General features: G+C 45.6%; 2 protein-coding genes across 2 annotated transcripts; one reads left to right on the top strand and one right to left on the bottom strand.

The window, feature by feature from the left end:
* Positions 1–3,712: 3,712 nt before the first annotated feature.
* Positions 3,713–7,832, top strand: SRSF5 (serine and arginine rich splicing factor 5). Its single transcript, XM_086613048.1, is given in 8 exon segments — positions 3,713–3,889; positions 4,097–4,167; positions 4,365–4,460; positions 4,810–4,879; positions 6,207–6,280; positions 6,661–6,771; positions 6,929–7,128; positions 7,131–7,832. Coding segments are annotated over 8 exon segments (795 nt in total). The 5' UTR covers positions 3,713–3,763; the 3' UTR covers positions 7,178–7,832.
* Positions 7,833–9,987: 2,155 nt separating this feature from the next.
* On the bottom strand, positions 9,988–16,447 carry SLC10A1 (solute carrier family 10 member 1). Its single transcript, XM_086613613.1, is given in 7 exon segments — positions 9,988–10,184; positions 11,417–11,613; positions 12,603–12,699; positions 12,702–12,780; positions 15,108–15,318; positions 15,420–15,458; positions 15,997–16,447. Coding segments are annotated over 7 exon segments (1,221 nt in total). The 5' UTR covers positions 16,398–16,447.
* Positions 16,448–16,693: the final 246 nt, after the last annotated feature.

Genomic DNA, 16,693 nt, shown 5'->3' with positions numbered 1-16,693 from the left:
CCTCTTGGTTTTGCCATGTCCTTGAGACTTACACAAAGCCGCTTTTGAGCCCTCATTGCTGCTACTTTTAATTGACCTACACTTAGTCTAGCAGTAAGAGAAACATGTTAGTTCTCAGAGCCTTTGAAAAAAGGACAGAGAATGCACAGGCAAATATGCGTACAGAAAAGGAGAAAATAAAGCTAGAGGACATTAACTTGGAGGATCACAGTGAAAGTAATAACAAATATATTCACCAGTAGCATGAGAAGATGCTAGCTACGTTTCTGCTCCCATGCACAGAACTGTTGCAAAACCAGGCAAGTGCTGAGTCTTTGGCCATATGGCTTATACAAGCAGCTTCACCGTGGATCTGAGGGGCAGTGGTTTTTGTAGAGGGTCTTCAGCAATGGTGGGTGGAGTCTCTGAATTGGAGCGTCTCTTTTTGCCTCCTTTTTTTTTTTTTTTCCTGTTCCATCTTCCCCACTGGTTTAAAGCTGTCTGTAGGGTGAAATCATGTAAACTTCTTGTATCCAAAGCATTCTCCAGAACATTCTTCCAGAGGTCTACTACCAGTTGGTGAAGAACCACCTCCTTTTGCATGTTTTGAACTTGGACTTCCTTAGTTTCATTCGATCACATCTAATTTTTGTATTTTGAAGAAACAGTGAAGAGTTAATCCCTATTGACTGTTTTCCACAAGCAGTACCAGATAGTAAAGGTGGTGGGCTAGGCTTCTGCTGCCTCATGCCCTTGCTGCTTCCAATTAGTTACTTTGATGAATTAACTAGAGGGATTTCAGCCTGCTTGTGTGGCTTTCAGCAGCCCAGAGTTGCAAGGAAGGTAGGGGTGCGGACATTACTGGGCTACCCAGCAGCAGGAATAGTAACAAGTCCTAGGTGGTCTTCAAACAGCCTCAAGCCAAAGGGAGAAATACTCCTTTCTGTTAACATAAAACTTGGAGAAACCGGGTAGGAAACAGATGTGCCGACTCATGACCCTCATGTAGGAAGCCCATGTGAGTAAAAGAATGTGTGACCTTTATGTCAGCCACACTCTTGGATAACACAAGAACCTTTCAAAGAGTGATTTTTGTCTACTGGATCCCCTCCTGACTTTTGCTTCTCTTCTCCCAGTGGTTTGAAAATGACATGCAGAGAGGAGATTACTGCCTTGCAGTAACAAGGACAACACATTTTAGACTGCAAATTCACATTGCTAAAATGAGCTTCCTTAATGAGGTGCTCCTGCCCCTTCCTCTCTTCTCTGTCCCATGTTAACCCTTATTTTTATCCCATGGCAAGCTAGTTTTCAGGGAGTTAAACCAGCAGAAATCTGTGTGCTGCCTTTTTCAGGGCTAGTTTTTGACGGTTTCGCTTTGTGAACCAGCTCACTCTGCAGTCAGAGGAGTCCCAGTGTTGGCAGGAACAGGACTGCCTGTTCCCATGGCATCTGTTAGAGCACCGTAACTCATTATGAAATTAGCAGTGTTAAATGTTAGATGGCACATTTGAATGTATCTTCCTCAGCAGGTAAAGGTTATGATCCACGGGGATAATTACAAGTGTTGTCTTTCATTGCTCAAAGTCCTCCCTCTACTGCAGATTCTCCCATAACTGCATCCTCCTTTCTTTTGGTCCCAGATGCTGCACAAAATGGAAGTACACATCTTTGTAATCTGAGAGAAAACTGAGCGATGCTGCCAGTTGCCCATGCTAAACCTTTAGCTACACTGCAGTCTTTCTCATCATTGCCAGCACATAGCAGAAATAACTTTCCCAGTTTAGGGAGTCTGAATACTGCTGCAGTTTGAGGAAGGGGGGGAGGGCCGTCATATAAAGCTAGTGATGTCAGTGGCATCATGTGCAGAATTGTTCCAGGGAAATTTACTCCCTGTCAGTGACTAAGCATTAAAAAGGGCAGCTCATCCCTATAGAGCTGATTAATAACAGACAGCAAGTGTAACAGAGATGGCATTTCACAGTCCACGAGGGGAATGGGTAGGAGGTAGGACTGGAGGCAGCACTGCACTCCAGGTGACAATCGAGGGAAATGCTAGCAAAAGGGTCATGCTGTCCTCAGGTCAACCTGACGCAGCTGTAATTGCAAGCTAGCTCTTTGTGTAAAGCCAACTGATCCAGCAGTGCACAAGTCTGGCAATGACAGTCACAAAGCTGCAGCCTCTGTCTGTATTAGAAAACTAGTGGATGTATCTTCAACTTCCAGATGTCTTCTGCGTTTTGAATGCCCCTTGGGATAATCTGTTGCCTTTACTGCAATCATCTAGAGGCCAAGCTATGACAAATTCTGCAGTTATGTAAAACACAAACAAAGCTCAGCTCTCTACCTTATCATTACATACTTGATTCCAAATGAGGATGCGAGTAGATCAGGCGGCCCTTACATATTTTTCTCCTCTCACTCTTTGCTCATCATGGCTAAGAGAAAAACGCCAGTTCCTGCAAGACCTTGCCCACCCCTGCGCCTGCCTGCCACACACGCGCAGCACAATTTTAAGTCTGTTACGTACCGTACAAACGAAAAAGCCCACTGGTTGCGTTTAACACACCACCTCGGCTTTAATGACGGCCCTATGCTACGAAACACTGAAAATCCAGGTTCGCTGGTGCTTTTACTGCCTTCTCAAAACGGCTCCCAGATGAAGTAACACACTGCGCTTTCCACTCTCCGGACCGGCGTTAGCGCCATTGTCAGTTTGCTCTCCACACAGGCAGCTTTAGCGTACCGCCGCCGGTTACCCAGCCCGGGCCGGGTGGGCTGACAGGCGAAGGAAGGTGAGTCCACCAGCGGCCATCCTCCCTCCGCGCACCGAGGAGGGTCTCGGGATGGTTACGGGGGACAGGTAGCGAGGGGCGCCCGCCCCCACATTCCTCTGCGGGCAGGGCTGGGTCCCGACAAGCAGCCTCACGGTACGGCTGCGAGCGGGACCAGGCTCGGCCCGGCGCCGCCCGGCCGGCCTCGCGCCCCCCGCCCTGACCCAGATTCCCTGGGGAAGGGGCGGTGCCGCCGCCTCCACCAATCGCTGCGCCATGCCAGCGCCACGCGGGGCGGCGGTGACGCGCGGCACCGCCTCCATTTTGCAGCGCAGCGGCGGCGCAGGGCGGCAGTGCGGAGCCGGTGGTCGCGGAGGGACGAGGGAGCCGTCCGCCAGCCGAGTGCCGACTGCCCACTGCCCGCGCGCCCGCCCGGCTCGGTCTGCGCCGAGACCTGCAGCCCAGGTTCGTGACAGGCGGGGGGTCCGGCGCGGCGGAGCCACGCCGGGGGGCGGTGTCAAGGGGAGCGGGGTGGGTGGCGCAGGGAGCTCCCCGCTGTGCAGCCGGACAGCCTGCGGCCGGCTCTCTCCTCGCTCTGCTTAGTGCCGTCTGCGGAGTGGGTGCTGTTGGCATCGCAGCTGGGTGCGGCCCGGGCCGCCATTTTGTGGCGGTGCGATGGCGTTTGCTTTTCTTCTCTCGCTCGGCGGGGGCGGTGCGCATGCGCTGGCGCGGAGGGGCGGGGCCGCGCCGTGCCCTGGCGTGTTGTGGGCCTGGCTGCGGGCGGAACGCCGTGTTCCTATTGGCCCAGGCTAAGGCGGGCCCCCCCCCGGCTCCCTCCTATTGGACTGGAGCGGGGGCGAGGCCGGGCCGGGCCGCGCCGCGGGAGTGCCGTGGGCTGCGGCGGGGAGGGCGGCTGCGCGGGGCGGGCGTGTGCTGAGTCACCGGGCAGGGCCGCGGCCGCTGAGGGGCTGGGCGCCGTGTCTCCCGCAGCGAGCTCCGCGCCCACAGCCATGAGCGGCTGCCGCGTCTTCATCGGGAGGCTGAACCCGGCCGCCAGGGAGAAGGATGTGGAGAGGTTCTTCAAGGGATACGGCCGCATCCGGGACATCGATCTGAAGAGGGGGTTTGGGTTCGTGGTGAGTGCCGCCCCTCTGCAGGGCACTGCGGGCCCGGTCCCTTGGTGGGCGCTTTCATTCCTGCGCGTTTGATGTGAACGGAGCTACTTTTAAGGATAATACCATTAACGTGCTCACCTAAGAATACTGCGTGGCAAATAAGTATTTGTTAATTTCTTAAACATGTAATTTTTTTACTTTTATGTTTTTACTGTGATGGTTTTGCAGGAATTTGAGGATCCGAGGGATGCAGATGATGCTGTCTATGAATTGGATGGAAAAGAGCTTTGCAGTGAGAGGTGAGGTACCTTACTTTGTGAATATGTAAACTTGGATATCTAAAATGAGTGAGTCAGTTTTAACGCGCATCGTGTTGTCAGTATTTCTTAAACTATTCTGTGACTTTGTTCCCAATAACTGTAATTCTGAAGAACCGCATAAGAAGAAAAATGTAAAAATGGTTTCCTTTTTTTTTTCTTTTTCTTTCCCCTCCCAGGGTTACAATTGAGCATGCAAGAGCACGCTCTAGGGGTAGAGGCAGAGGGAGGTACTCTGACCGTTTTAGCAGCCGCCGTCCACGTAGTGACAGGAGGTATGTATAGCTTTGGGCTGACACGGTTTAAAAAAATAATGCTGTGGGCTCATCTGATCCAAGAACTTGAGCTAGAATGTGATATTGAAAGATATTTACCTTTTTAGTCAATTGTTTGACATGGCAGTAGAATAGTGAGGATTACAAAGCTTCTTGGATATGCTTGTCGTCTTTATGCTCCCCACCTGAAATACTTAATGCTTGTCCTAGGTTACTCAGGCATTCCATAGTTCAGTTGTAGTGGTAATGGTGGTATGCCGATAACAGTTAATAGTACAGCCTTTATTAATATTAACATGCAGTTACATTTTAATTATAATAAAAGTCTCAATTGTTTATTTCCAAACAGAAATGCCCCACCTGTAAGAACAGAAAACCGTCTTATAGTAGAAAATTTGTCTTCTCGAGTCAGCTGGCAGGTTTGTTGAAACACGATTAACTATTTTGACTTCATTTAATGGGTATGTAATGTAATTATTTTGTAAAATAATTAATTAAAATTAAATCTAATTAATTAAAAATGTTTATGTAACTAATGTAATTTTAAATAACGTAATTTAAATATTTAGAATGAAAACTAGTTAATTTTAATTTATTATAATAATAATAAATGTATATATTTGAGGATATATATTTATTTTCTTCATGTTTTTTAAATGCATTTTAACCACATATTAAACCCTTTGTTTGCCAGCCTATCTGTGTCGTTGGCCTTATGACGAGGAGTGCCTGTGGGTTATCCTAATCGTTCTGTCTTGGTCACTCTTGGTCGGGCCTGGTTGACTTTCCAGTCAGCTCCTACAATGTCACATGGCCACCTCTAGATCTGTGTTTGCCGGTCTAGACGTAATCGATGCACTCCTTAAGGTGCCACATTGCAGCGATCCCAGAGCGTTAACGAGATCTGATTCCTAAGTTGAGAGCTGTTCTTCCTGTAACGCTTCCGAATAAAGAGATCCTGGTCGAAAAGAGTTGAAAGATACGAAATTAGGTGTCGTTGGAATCCTGATCGCAGTAAAGTGGTCCTTGGTAACATCAAGCATAGAGAATGTCTGGATTCGTCAATAGTCTCCTAATAGGGAGGGCAGTGCGATTAATGGCTTCCATCGACTGGGTAGTGTTCGTCAAGTGGGTGGCGAAGAGCCAGTCGGGCATATATCATGACGGTATCTCCGGTCGCTTAATGCAGTTTGCTGCTTGGCTAGCCTAGGGAAATGTTAATAAAGGTAAAGTAAACTATATTTTTAATGACATTTGGGGCACAAAATAATTGGTGTTACGTAATGTAATTCTGTACGCATATAAGATTTGTAATGTAAATGGAGACTGAAGTAGTACAAAAATATTGGGGTAATATTTCTCACTCAGTCTAGTATATATACCAATGTACTTTTATTTCTTTTTCTCTCTCTCTCTATCTCTCTCTCCCCCCCCCCTCCTTTTTTATTTAATCTATATATGTAGACTAATATTTCCTTAATGTTAAGACACTTTATTAGCATTTTGCTTAAAGCATTATGCTTTTTACGTTTATTTCGTGCCCTGATATAGATAATTCAATTTTGATAGAACACAAGTGTGGCAATTGCCATTTTTGTAATTTATTTACCATATTCTCTTTCAATAGTGATAAGTTTATTTTATTTGTTTCTAAACTATTTTTGTATAGATAAGTATTCTAAACTATTTTTGTATAGATAAGTATTAATATCACTTCTTTGCATAACATAACTGGTCTTGTGGTAGGATCTCAAAGACTTCATGAGACAAGCTGGGGAAGTAACCTTTGCAGATGCACACAGACCTACATTAAATGAAGGGTGAGCCTCTAAAATCATCTTTTGAAAGCTGTAGCGTAATGCTTGTCTATGATATGTAGATACTTGGGGAAGGAACTGGCTGCTTTCAGTGCTCAGCAGCTGTTCCTGGTTTAATTTAGCTACCCTTTGAAAATGCGTTCTCTGGTATTTGGGGAGGGGAATTCTTCAATTCATGCTTGAGTTATGGCCTGGGATGACTGCTCTAAGCAGTGTGAGGTTTTTTTGAATTGTTTTTCTTTTTTTTTTTTTTTTTCTTTTCCCCTAGAGTATGTTTAGCTCTATCATCAAAAATTCAACTTGTAATAGTGAGCTGTGTGGTTTTGGTTTTTTGGTTTGGATGTGTATATATATTATATATATGTTTTTTATCTTTACTGTAGGGTGGTTGAATTTGCCTCTTACAGTGATTTAAAGAATGCTATTGAAAAACTTTCTGGTAAAGAAATTAATGGAAGGAAAATCAAACTAATTGAAGGCAGCAAAAGGCACAGGTATGGATTTCTGTTCCGTTCAGTAACGCTTAAATAGCCGATAAGAAAGCTTTGAAGTCAGTGACCAGGCAACCAAACTGGAGACCAGTGAATTGCCTTGTTATTGTGGTGGTCCATGACGTTTCATTGCTAACACTGATGCTCTTTGTTTCCTCAGTAGGTCCAGAAGCAGGTCACGGTCTCGTAGCAGAAGCTCATCCGGGTCTCGTAGCCGTTCCCGCTCCCACAGCCGCAAGTCTTACAGCAGGTCAAGGAGTAGGAGCCGTAGCAAGTCTCGATCAGTTAGTAGATCTCCAATGCCAGCAAAAAGCCAGAAGCGTGGTTCTTCCAGTAGATCTAAATCCGAATCTTCTGAGGACGGCAGAGGTCTAGATCGAGGTCGAGATCTGTTGACAGTGGCAACTGAACTATAAGTAACTTGCCCTGGGGGCCGTTTTTTAAACCATACTTGCTAAAACTTGTGGTAAGTATGTGACTTTCTGTGGGGAAGGGTTTGGATGGGGGAGGGGGGGAGGGATGGGGGAACTTTGTAGATGTGGACCATGGTGGGAAGGGTTATTGACTAATTGTATTAATGTTTTTTGATAACCCTTTTCTTGCTCACATTTTTTGTGAATGTCTGAAGTGTATAGTTTGTGTATATTGGCAGAGCTCTTTATAACTAAAGCAGACGAGTTTTTTTTGTACTCTAAAAAAGTCATCTGAACACTTAATTCCCAGTATATTCAACTGTGAATAGCAACTCAGAACGTTAGTTTAATATCTCAAATTAAACTAATAGCTTTAGGCATCTAAGAGCTCTACATGTGCTGTACATAAAGCTTTATTTCAGAGGGTATTTTTTTGTGCTTTTGAACCATTGTTTCAGTTATAGGTCAGCAGATGAAGTGCTGGTCAGTACTAGTAATAAAACTTTACTTAAAAAGCTTTTCATTTAATATGACTTGCACTACACCAAGCAAATGCCCATTTCACTGCCCTGTGGTAATAATATTCTATAAAGCACCCTAATTCTTGATACTTCAGAATTAAGTAGCTCAAATAAAGCGTAAAGAAACACGTCTCTGCTTCTGGTGTGTTCTTTGTGTTCGTGACCGCATCTCATGTCATGGGACAGTATTAAAATATTTCTTCCAGGTGAGTCTAGAGCAAAGCGATCACTGAATGTTTTGGGTGTGAGATTAGCTTCCTTTGAAATAGACCGTGCTACGTCCTTAGATGTCCTTATGTTTTGAAATAAGAACCTTGATAATAAGGAGAATAATGCTGTCATAGTTCATAGCTAAAAGTGGAATGGACAGGTCATTTAGGTTTTAATCACTTCGGATAAGAAGTGTGGAATGTTCAAGATAGATGTAGTCAGCGTACTTCGTTAGTGTGTTTGTGCACACATGTATGAGAGAATATTGAAGTTGGATAAAGCATTTTTATAAGCATTAATCCTCATTCTGAAGGAAGAGGAGGGATTTTTAAGTTGGTGGGAGTACTGCAGCAGTGGTACCCTGCAGTTCTGCGTTTTGGTGTTTGTGCCTTACAGGGGAAGCAACCTGCTGCGATCCCTGTTTCTCAAGCCCTCACCCAAGTTACAAGCGAGCTTTAGAATTTAATTTTAAATTGTATTTTCTTATAAAGTGCTTTACAAAGCTAACTCCAGTAATCCACTGAAATCTTTAAAAAGGTCTTTGGAGCCTAGGATGGGCTTTGGATTAGATCTTAGGAAATGCAAGGTGGTGGTTCTGCTCAGAGACAGATCTTGCCTTGGGGGAGGGAGGTCAGTGGTTTTGATGTCTGCAAGCCCTGTTGCCTTCCTGCTGTAGCAGTGTCCTCATGTTCAAAGCTAATGTGAAGGAGCTTTTTGTGCCTTGTGAATCTGTTGGTTAAGGTGGCATTGTGTCAACCTGTCAAGCACTCTTGAAAGCTGGCATTGAGAGGTGGTCAGATTGTTAGGTGGTGAATTGGATTATTGCTAGTCAGCTTTGGGGAGTGAGAGGCGTCATTCGCAGGGATGAGTAGTGCAGATGCTGGATCAATTTAAGAGGCATGGCAGAAGAGGGCTTTAACCTCGGGGTAAAGGCAGCATTGGCACTCGTCCGGGCGTAAGGTTGGCTGCGATACCTCAAGTTGATCCTTCCTGCTTACTTGAATGATGATGGGCACGTGTATTCCAGTGGGACTTGGCTCCAACTGAAACCCAGGTGGCTGACGGCACCTGATGATTGGAAATGGGTGGGATTTCAGACATTTCCCTCCTGCAGGCTAAATATGAAGTACTACCTACTCTATAAATGTTCTCAATTCTGTTTCTAACCACACCACTTGCCTTCTGAGCAGCATGAAGAGATGTCTGCGTTTTACCTGGGGAAATGGCTGTTGTGGTGACAAAATTGCAGTTTAAAATAAGCTCCCAGGCTTTGCGTTATGGAGGGTTATGTTGACTTCTGGCCAGAAATAATTCCGCATTAATTAAGCGTAAGTACTTAGTATGATCGTGTTTATTCTTAGCTATGATGGACTACTTCAGGTTACGTTGCGTACTCAGGACATTGGAGGTGTTAATGCCAGTCTCCTCTTGCACTCATATCTGTAGCGTGGCCGTAGCTAGATGGTGTCCTGAACAGGCAGTGTATTTAGTTGACTGACTCCTGCAAAGCAAGGCATGTTCAGGCCCATCTGTTTTCAGAGGTCCAGCTTGCTGTGCCCAGACTTGATGCACCAAGGCAGTTTGCACAGGCGTGTTCAGTTTTTGTGGCCTCTGCTGCGTGGAGAGCAGTGGTACACCATGCAGTGCTCAGGCTTGGGAAAACAGGAGCAGCCAGCAGTCCGTGGGCTGCTCAGCTGCACGCTGGGTCTTTGTGGCTCCTGCACTGAGAAACTTTCACACCTCATTTTTGGGCCTTTGTTAGAGAAATTACGTTTAATCTTCAGCGATGCCTTTGGGAGCTGCTTCCAACGTGGGCCAGCGAGGCGGTTACAGGTAAGTGAAATTGAAAGAGGAAACTAAGGCAGGCAGCGATTTTCATATGGGCAGAACGGGGGACAGTCGTTTAGGACCGTGGCTCAAAGCTGTCCCGAAGGGTTGTCAACGATCACTTGGAAGTCACTGGAAGTCTCCCTCATGGACAGGCTTAGTTTGGAGCAAGGTCTTGAGGAAGTAACAGTGAGGGTGCAGATAGCTCTGTGGCGATCCCTTTGTCTGGTATAAAATGAGCATATAGATCAAAGTCTTAACACAGAACTGCTGGAGACCTGTAAGCTGGATGCAGAAGGTAGATCTTGGAGGTCTTCTGATAGTGGCTGCTGCTGAATCCATCCGTGTTTTCCTGGTTTCCCACTGTTTCTGCAGGGTCTTGACACTGGGTTCATTTCTTGAGCACTAACTGTGTCCACACCTGCGCAGATTGTTTTTGCTGCCTCTGAAGGAAAAAAAAAAAGTAGTGAGAATAGGCAGTTCTGAACCCAGGTTATGGAAGGATTGTGACATGCTACAGTTGGTGGTGCTGGGTGATTTAAAGCAAAAGGAAGGAGCTTGGAAGTCCTGTCAGTATTTAAGCCATTTTGCTTCCAGTCATTTATGAATCGGATCCTGGAAAGCCACCCTTTTTATAGTAATCTTGCAAGCATCTGTACGGCTATTTCCAGTATCAACTGCTTTGCACTGAAGGCGCAGCTGAGGATCCAAATTGAGTAGATTTTGTTTCCCTCATTAACAGTCATCCTTCAGCTATAGCTATGACACAGTAAGTGCTCCTGTAGCGGCTGCTCTGTCCCAAGGAACTGGAGAAAGCTGGTTCATAGGTTCGTGATTCATAGATTTCTAGGTTGGAAAAGACCTTAGAGATCATCGAGTCCAACCATCCCTAATCCGCATTAAACCATATCCCCAAGTAGATCATCCACCCTATTCTTAAACACATCCAGGGATGGGGACTCAACCACCTCCCTGGGCAGCCTGGTCTGAAAGCATAAGAGGAATGACGTGGAGGATCTCATTCAGCAGTGCATTCTCCAGCCATCTTCGCAGACACTCAGGTGGGCTTTGGTATTATGGACCTGTTGAAGTTGGAGAAGAGTCTACCTTGTGTCTATACCAATACCTTATATATATTTTAATTACATCTGACCCTATTTATATAATTCTCTAGCAAAAGGTCTATATGATTCCTTCCTTCAGCTGCAGCACTTGGCTGTTCTGTACTTTTCCTTCTCCTCCCACTCCAAAAGTGACACCCTTCAGTGAATCTCTTAACAGTTTACTGTGAAGCTGAAATTTGTTGCATTAAAGAACATCTAATGTTCTTGTGTAGTTTTAGGGGTGGGTGGCTGTGACTGTTCTTTGCATGTGCTCAGTGCAAATCCAGGATGCCTGTTGCAGTTTAAGCTCAGGGCTCTGAAAACCTCTGAGCGCTGGTAATACAGATAGCAGATAGCTATATGAAATGTTCTGCTGATGAAAGAAGTCCAAATTTCTAAGTTACCTACGAATTTTTAACTGTGATTTGTATTTAATGCATTGAGTATGGTAACTGAGTCTAGGGGCAGACTGATTCTGCCCCTAGAAAACAGCGATTCATTGGTTAATTATATGTAAAGCATACATGGCTTGGATTGGAAAGTGTAAGAAATACAGGAGCGAAGCTGTACTTGCCATTTGGTTTCTTTATTCTATCATGGATCCTGAAGACCAGGATCAGTAGAAGTCCCTCTCCAAGCTGGAACAGCAAGTAGAGCAGTGGGAAGAAATACAAGGGGCCGATGATTTCTGGGGCGAAGGCGACCTTGAGGATAGTCGAGCAAAGCTGTATGTTCTGGCAGCCAGTTTCCATGCACACTGTCCGCCTGCATCTGAAGGAGGAAAAGTTGAACAGATTACAGATTTAATCCACTTCTAAACAACTTCAAAAGAAGCCTGCCCACCTTGCTGTTGCAATGCCTCGTGCATTTGCCTGTGCCAAAAGCTGCTTTATCAGGAGCAATGCTGGGACCCCAAGAAGGTTTTGCCTCATGCTCCCTTTGCAATGTGCAGAGACAGATCACGCTGTCAGTGTGGACTTTGTGCTTGATGATGTTCAGAGGCCTTGTGTCCCGCTCTGGGCTCTGCAGCTTCCCCCAGGGAAGGAATCTGCTTCTGAGGTGCAAAGAGGAGTTCAAAATGTGAAGGTGAAATGTGAATATAAAATAGTGAGGAGTAGCAGGCTTCTTACCACGATAAGGTAGGATGAGAAAGAGAAGGAGCGGGTTTTATATGCGAGGTTTCCATCCTGAACTCCTGGGGCTGCAGCCGAATGCACTGACTGGTTTGGGGTAGTTACCAGCTGAGGAATAATTGTGTCACTTGAGGTTTGGCCTCTGTTGGTATTCCCGAATTCTTTTTTTGTTTTGTTTTGTTTTGTTTGGTGCTATTAATTCTTTTCTTCCCCCAGCTTCCTTACTGAGAGCAGAGGGTGGTAATGTGTGCTCAGCAGGTCATTAGTGACCCTAAGTCAAAACCATCCATACGGTTTTCAGTGAACCTTTCACCCCTTCCATGGTAATCAGGTACATGTGCCAAAAAATCTGCTCCAGCTACTCCTCTGCTCTTTGAGCCAAGTAGAGGTTGAACTCATTTCTCTCTCCACTCAAGGTGTGGGAGTATTGACTTGGGACCAGCTTGCAGCATGTCTGCTCATGCTTCTAGGGCCTGTTTTGGGAGACCGCAATCAGTGTTTATTTTGCAAAAGTACATCCATGGTGAAACCCATGTTTTCACCATTAGTCTACAGACCAGAGCTGTTGTACCTCTCTGTTCCTTCTGGCGACAGAGACTAAGGGGAGGGGGAAGTAGAGGAACATACCGGTCATTAAGCTTGAAGACTGCAGAGAGAACATAGCCCAACAGGAATCCAATAAAAGGCATCAAGGCAGAAGATCCCAGAAGGGAAGGTGAGAAACAACCGTGATACCGCTTCCCACATTGGCCACAGACAGAACGATTATTGCGGCAGATGATAGTAGAAGCACAACCATCCCTGCCTAAAATAAAAGTGGTCAAGGGATGAGCAAGAGAGAAATTCCCAGAAAAAATTGCCTCAGCTGTTGAAAGCAGCTGTGCCCACTTCCCTGTCCATTGCATACGTAAGGATATAGTAAGAGCGTGTAAGCGCCTTTCATGGACGTAAATGTTACAAGCGATCAACAAGAGACCATCCTGAGGCATTACCATTAGAGAGACCTTAAATCACCAAGTACCTTTCTGGTCTGCATGCAAAATGACAGGCGCTTGCTCCACCAGCCACGTGTTTCTCAGGCATTGCTATGTGTCTCTCTGTCCAGGTCCCTTTGTGGGTCTAGTCCACCCAAGGCAGGTGGGGAGGAAACCACTTTACTCGCAGGTAGAGCTGCCTACAGCAGGGGTGGAAGGTGGTGGCTGTGTTTTCAGATCATCTCATTGGTGTCTGGTGACTAGGCAGATGAAGGAGCTGGGGACTTTTGAGAGGCAGAATACACAGCTCTTATGCCTGTCTCTCTACATTGGAGTCTAATTTGGATGGAGTTCACAGGTGTTTTTTAAAAGCAAGTCTCTACTGCCTTCTGGTTTTGTACAGAAGATAAACGGAAAGATGGTGTTAACAGAAAGGAACATGAACCAAGGGTCAGCTGGGCCAGTGTAGGTCACCTTCTGATGCTAGGCCTTTTGAAATAGTCCAGTCATCACTGCCCTGTGCTGGGTAAAGGAACCTTTGAAGGGCTTTGGTCCTCCTGTGTCTGCTCTAGCCTGACCCAGGTTCCCATGCTCCTTAGAGGTTAGTGATTCCTAATGTAATTTTATCAGGTCTGCTATTGAGTCCTGGCACCCGGTTCTTGTTGTGCTTGGTCCCAGTTTCTCTGAGATGAAGCCTTAGTGAAGGAAACTATGAAAAACAGGTTTACAAAGTTGTTAGCAGCTCTCCGGGTACTGCTAGTGGAGCTCTTGAGTGAGACAATGGTGTAGTTGGTTGTCTGGTGTTCTGGTTTCAGCTGGGACAGAGTTAGTTTTTAGCAGCTAGAAGAACTCTTTTGGATTTAGTCTGGGATTCGTTATGACAAGAATGTTGATAACGTACTGATGTTTAGAGTTGGTACTGACACATCAAGGACTTTTCATCTTCCCTTGTTTTCCCATTGTGCAGGAGCACAACAGGCTAGGGAACAGCATGGCCGGGACAAAGGGTTCACAACTCCCTTTACGATTTGGACTCAGATTTAGGATTGAGGGCCCAATTGGCCAATGGAGTATTCCGTATCATGCCGTGTCATGACCAATACGAAGATGAGGGTTGACCAGGAATCATAGAATGGTTTGGGTTGGGAGGGACCTTAAAGATCATCTAGTTCCAACCTCCTTGGCATGGACAGGGACATCTTCCACTGGAATTTGGGAATTCTCTTCTGAGGGCTCTCTTGGAGTTCTCTCTCTCTGTCGTTTCAAGCCTCTCACTTGTCCGGGATTGCGATATCAGGACTTATCTTTTCAGGATCATTTGCCAGGATGGGACAGGTGTTGGTCATCGGGTGGTGAGCAATTATACTGTGCATCACTTGTTTGTATATATTATTTTATATATTTTTTCATATGTTGTTATTAGTATTTTATCACTATTACTTTTAATTTTATATTATTATTAATTCGTTCTTATCTCAACCCATGAATGTCCTTTCCCTTTCCTCTTTAATTCTCTTCCCCATCCCCTGGGATAGGGAGGGTGAGCAAGCAGCTTCCTGGCATTCAGTTGCCATCTGGGTTAAACTAGGACATTCAGATTTCCCTTTGCTGTTCAAACACCTGATGTACAAAGGAGGTGGGGAGACAATTCCAGGCATAAGCAGGCGCTTAGTTATCTAGTGACTTCTGCTGGATAGATGTCTCATTAATGCAAGCAGCGACTTTGTGATGTGACTTTTGCCCTGTGCTAGACCTATGAGAAGAGTGGGGTGGATTTTTGTTTGATTGCTTTTGTTTTGTTTTGTTTTGTTTTTTAAATCGAGGGTCTGCTGTGGTTACAGCAGCAGTCAGGGGCAATGCCTATGAGGCTCTTCAGTGCTGCTTGTACTAAAAAAAATTAAGATAAAACCGAAGCCAACAAAGGAGAGCAAGGTAGGAAGTTGCCTACAAAAGGTTGTTTGTCTGGAAAGGTGGAGGGCTTCTGTTTGTGCAAATGTTCTAATAAGTAAAGTGGTAAAGTGGATGTCTTGAGTTCTGTCCTCAACCCTTTCATTGATTTGTGACATGCCTTAAATAAGTTAATATTTCCGTGCCTCTATTTTTTAAAACTTCCTTGAGGCCCTTGGTTGATAAGCAGCTAGCACAGGATACTTCTTACCTTGATGATAAAGCCAGTGTACTGTGGTTTCTTCTCATTCAAGATGATGCCAATGGCACAGGGGATTAGCATGAGGACCAGGGAGGTGATTATTCCTTTGTAAGGCACCATGCCCTCCAAATCACCCTCGTATAGTCCTCTTGAGTAGAGATACAGAAGTAGAGGCATTAGTCCAATTGCCAGGACCGTTGAGCATGTAGTCATAACAATGCTGAGATGAAGAAAGGACCCTTCAGTAGAAGAACGACACTTTATGGAATACGCTCATTTTTCTTACTAACTTGGACACACGGTTTTAATATAAGACTTTACCTTGCTCTTTCCCAACCCGTCAGTGAGGTTTCCCCATCACTATCAGGTTGTATAGGGATGTTATATGAATAGAGGTGGGGGAAGATGACTCAAGTTCTATACCAGCTCAGAAAGGACCCTTGTTATAGATACAGCTCACATTTCAGAAATTCACAAGTGACACAAGTGATGCTTGTTATTTTACCCTTGGACCTTGTTTTATCGCTAGGTTTGTTGGATTGTGGGTTCTGCTAGTTCGATGTTTCTCACTGACACAGCCTCTTCAGACAGTGTGCTCCGTTTACAAACTGTTTGCTGCTGCATGGGTAGATGTAGCAGATACATGCTGTAGGTACTGCTACGTGGAGGCAAAAAACTGTTCCTGCACCCATCTTATCAAGAGCAGCACGCCATATGCTTCACAGAAAGGTACGAAATCCCATTTCATTGTAAAATGGGAACAAATTGGCTCATTGAGCAATATAAGTGCTTTAAAAACATTCTAGAGTTAGTGTTTCAGTCACTGTCCAGTTTCTTTCTAACTTCTGAACAGTCATGCGACTAGGTTGGCCTGGGCAATGAACTCAGCTCTCCTTACCTGAGGTTCATGTCTCCTCTCAGTGCCAGACTAAAGATGTTGGAGAAGTTCCCGCCTGGGCAGCAGCCGCAGATGAGGATGGCCAGGGATTCTGTAGCACTCAGCTGGAAGAGCTTGCCCAGTACAAATGCTGTCAAGGGCATGACACCATACTGAGCCATTACAGCAATTGCCACGCCTTTGGGTTTCCTGAGGTGAGTTGTGATCTTGGCTATCTCCATCGTACACCCCAGAGATACCATGATGACAAAGAGGACCACAATAAGGATCACATTTAGGGCCTTGTCTGTGGCCTGCTGGCCAAATGCAAATGGTGGTGCTGCACTGGTCAGGGGGGTTCTCTGTGTGCCACCTGGACTCCAAAGCTCTGGGCTCTCAAAAGCTCCCTTGGTCTTGTTCATCCTGCTGAAGCGTTTAGAGTTCCTTTCTTCTGTAAGTGGCTGGGAAGGTGAGGAAGCGATTGATTCAGAAGTCCAAATAACATCCAATTAATGCAAGCAAAACATCAGCTCTCCTTCAGGCCACCACTCGTTCATCAGCTGTTGAAACAGAAATTCATCTTTGAGCAATCAGTTGTGAGCCCCATTCACTTCAGTAGTAAATTGTGCAGTTTGTGTAGCTTCTGCTCTGGTCCCCCACCTTTCCAGTGTCCACTCTCACCATGCGAATGAGGACATAGCCAGTGAGAGCGAGAGGC

The sequence above is a fragment of the Tauraco erythrolophus genome, chromosome 6 (genome assembly GCF_009769465.1).
Source record: "Tauraco erythrolophus isolate bTauEry1 chromosome 6, bTauEry1.pri, whole genome shotgun sequence".
NCBI classification, from domain to species: domain Eukaryota; kingdom Metazoa; phylum Chordata; class Aves; order Musophagiformes; family Musophagidae; genus Tauraco; species Tauraco erythrolophus.
Note: the sequence above shows the minus strand (reverse complement) of the source record. Positions and strands in the feature narration are given on the sequence as shown.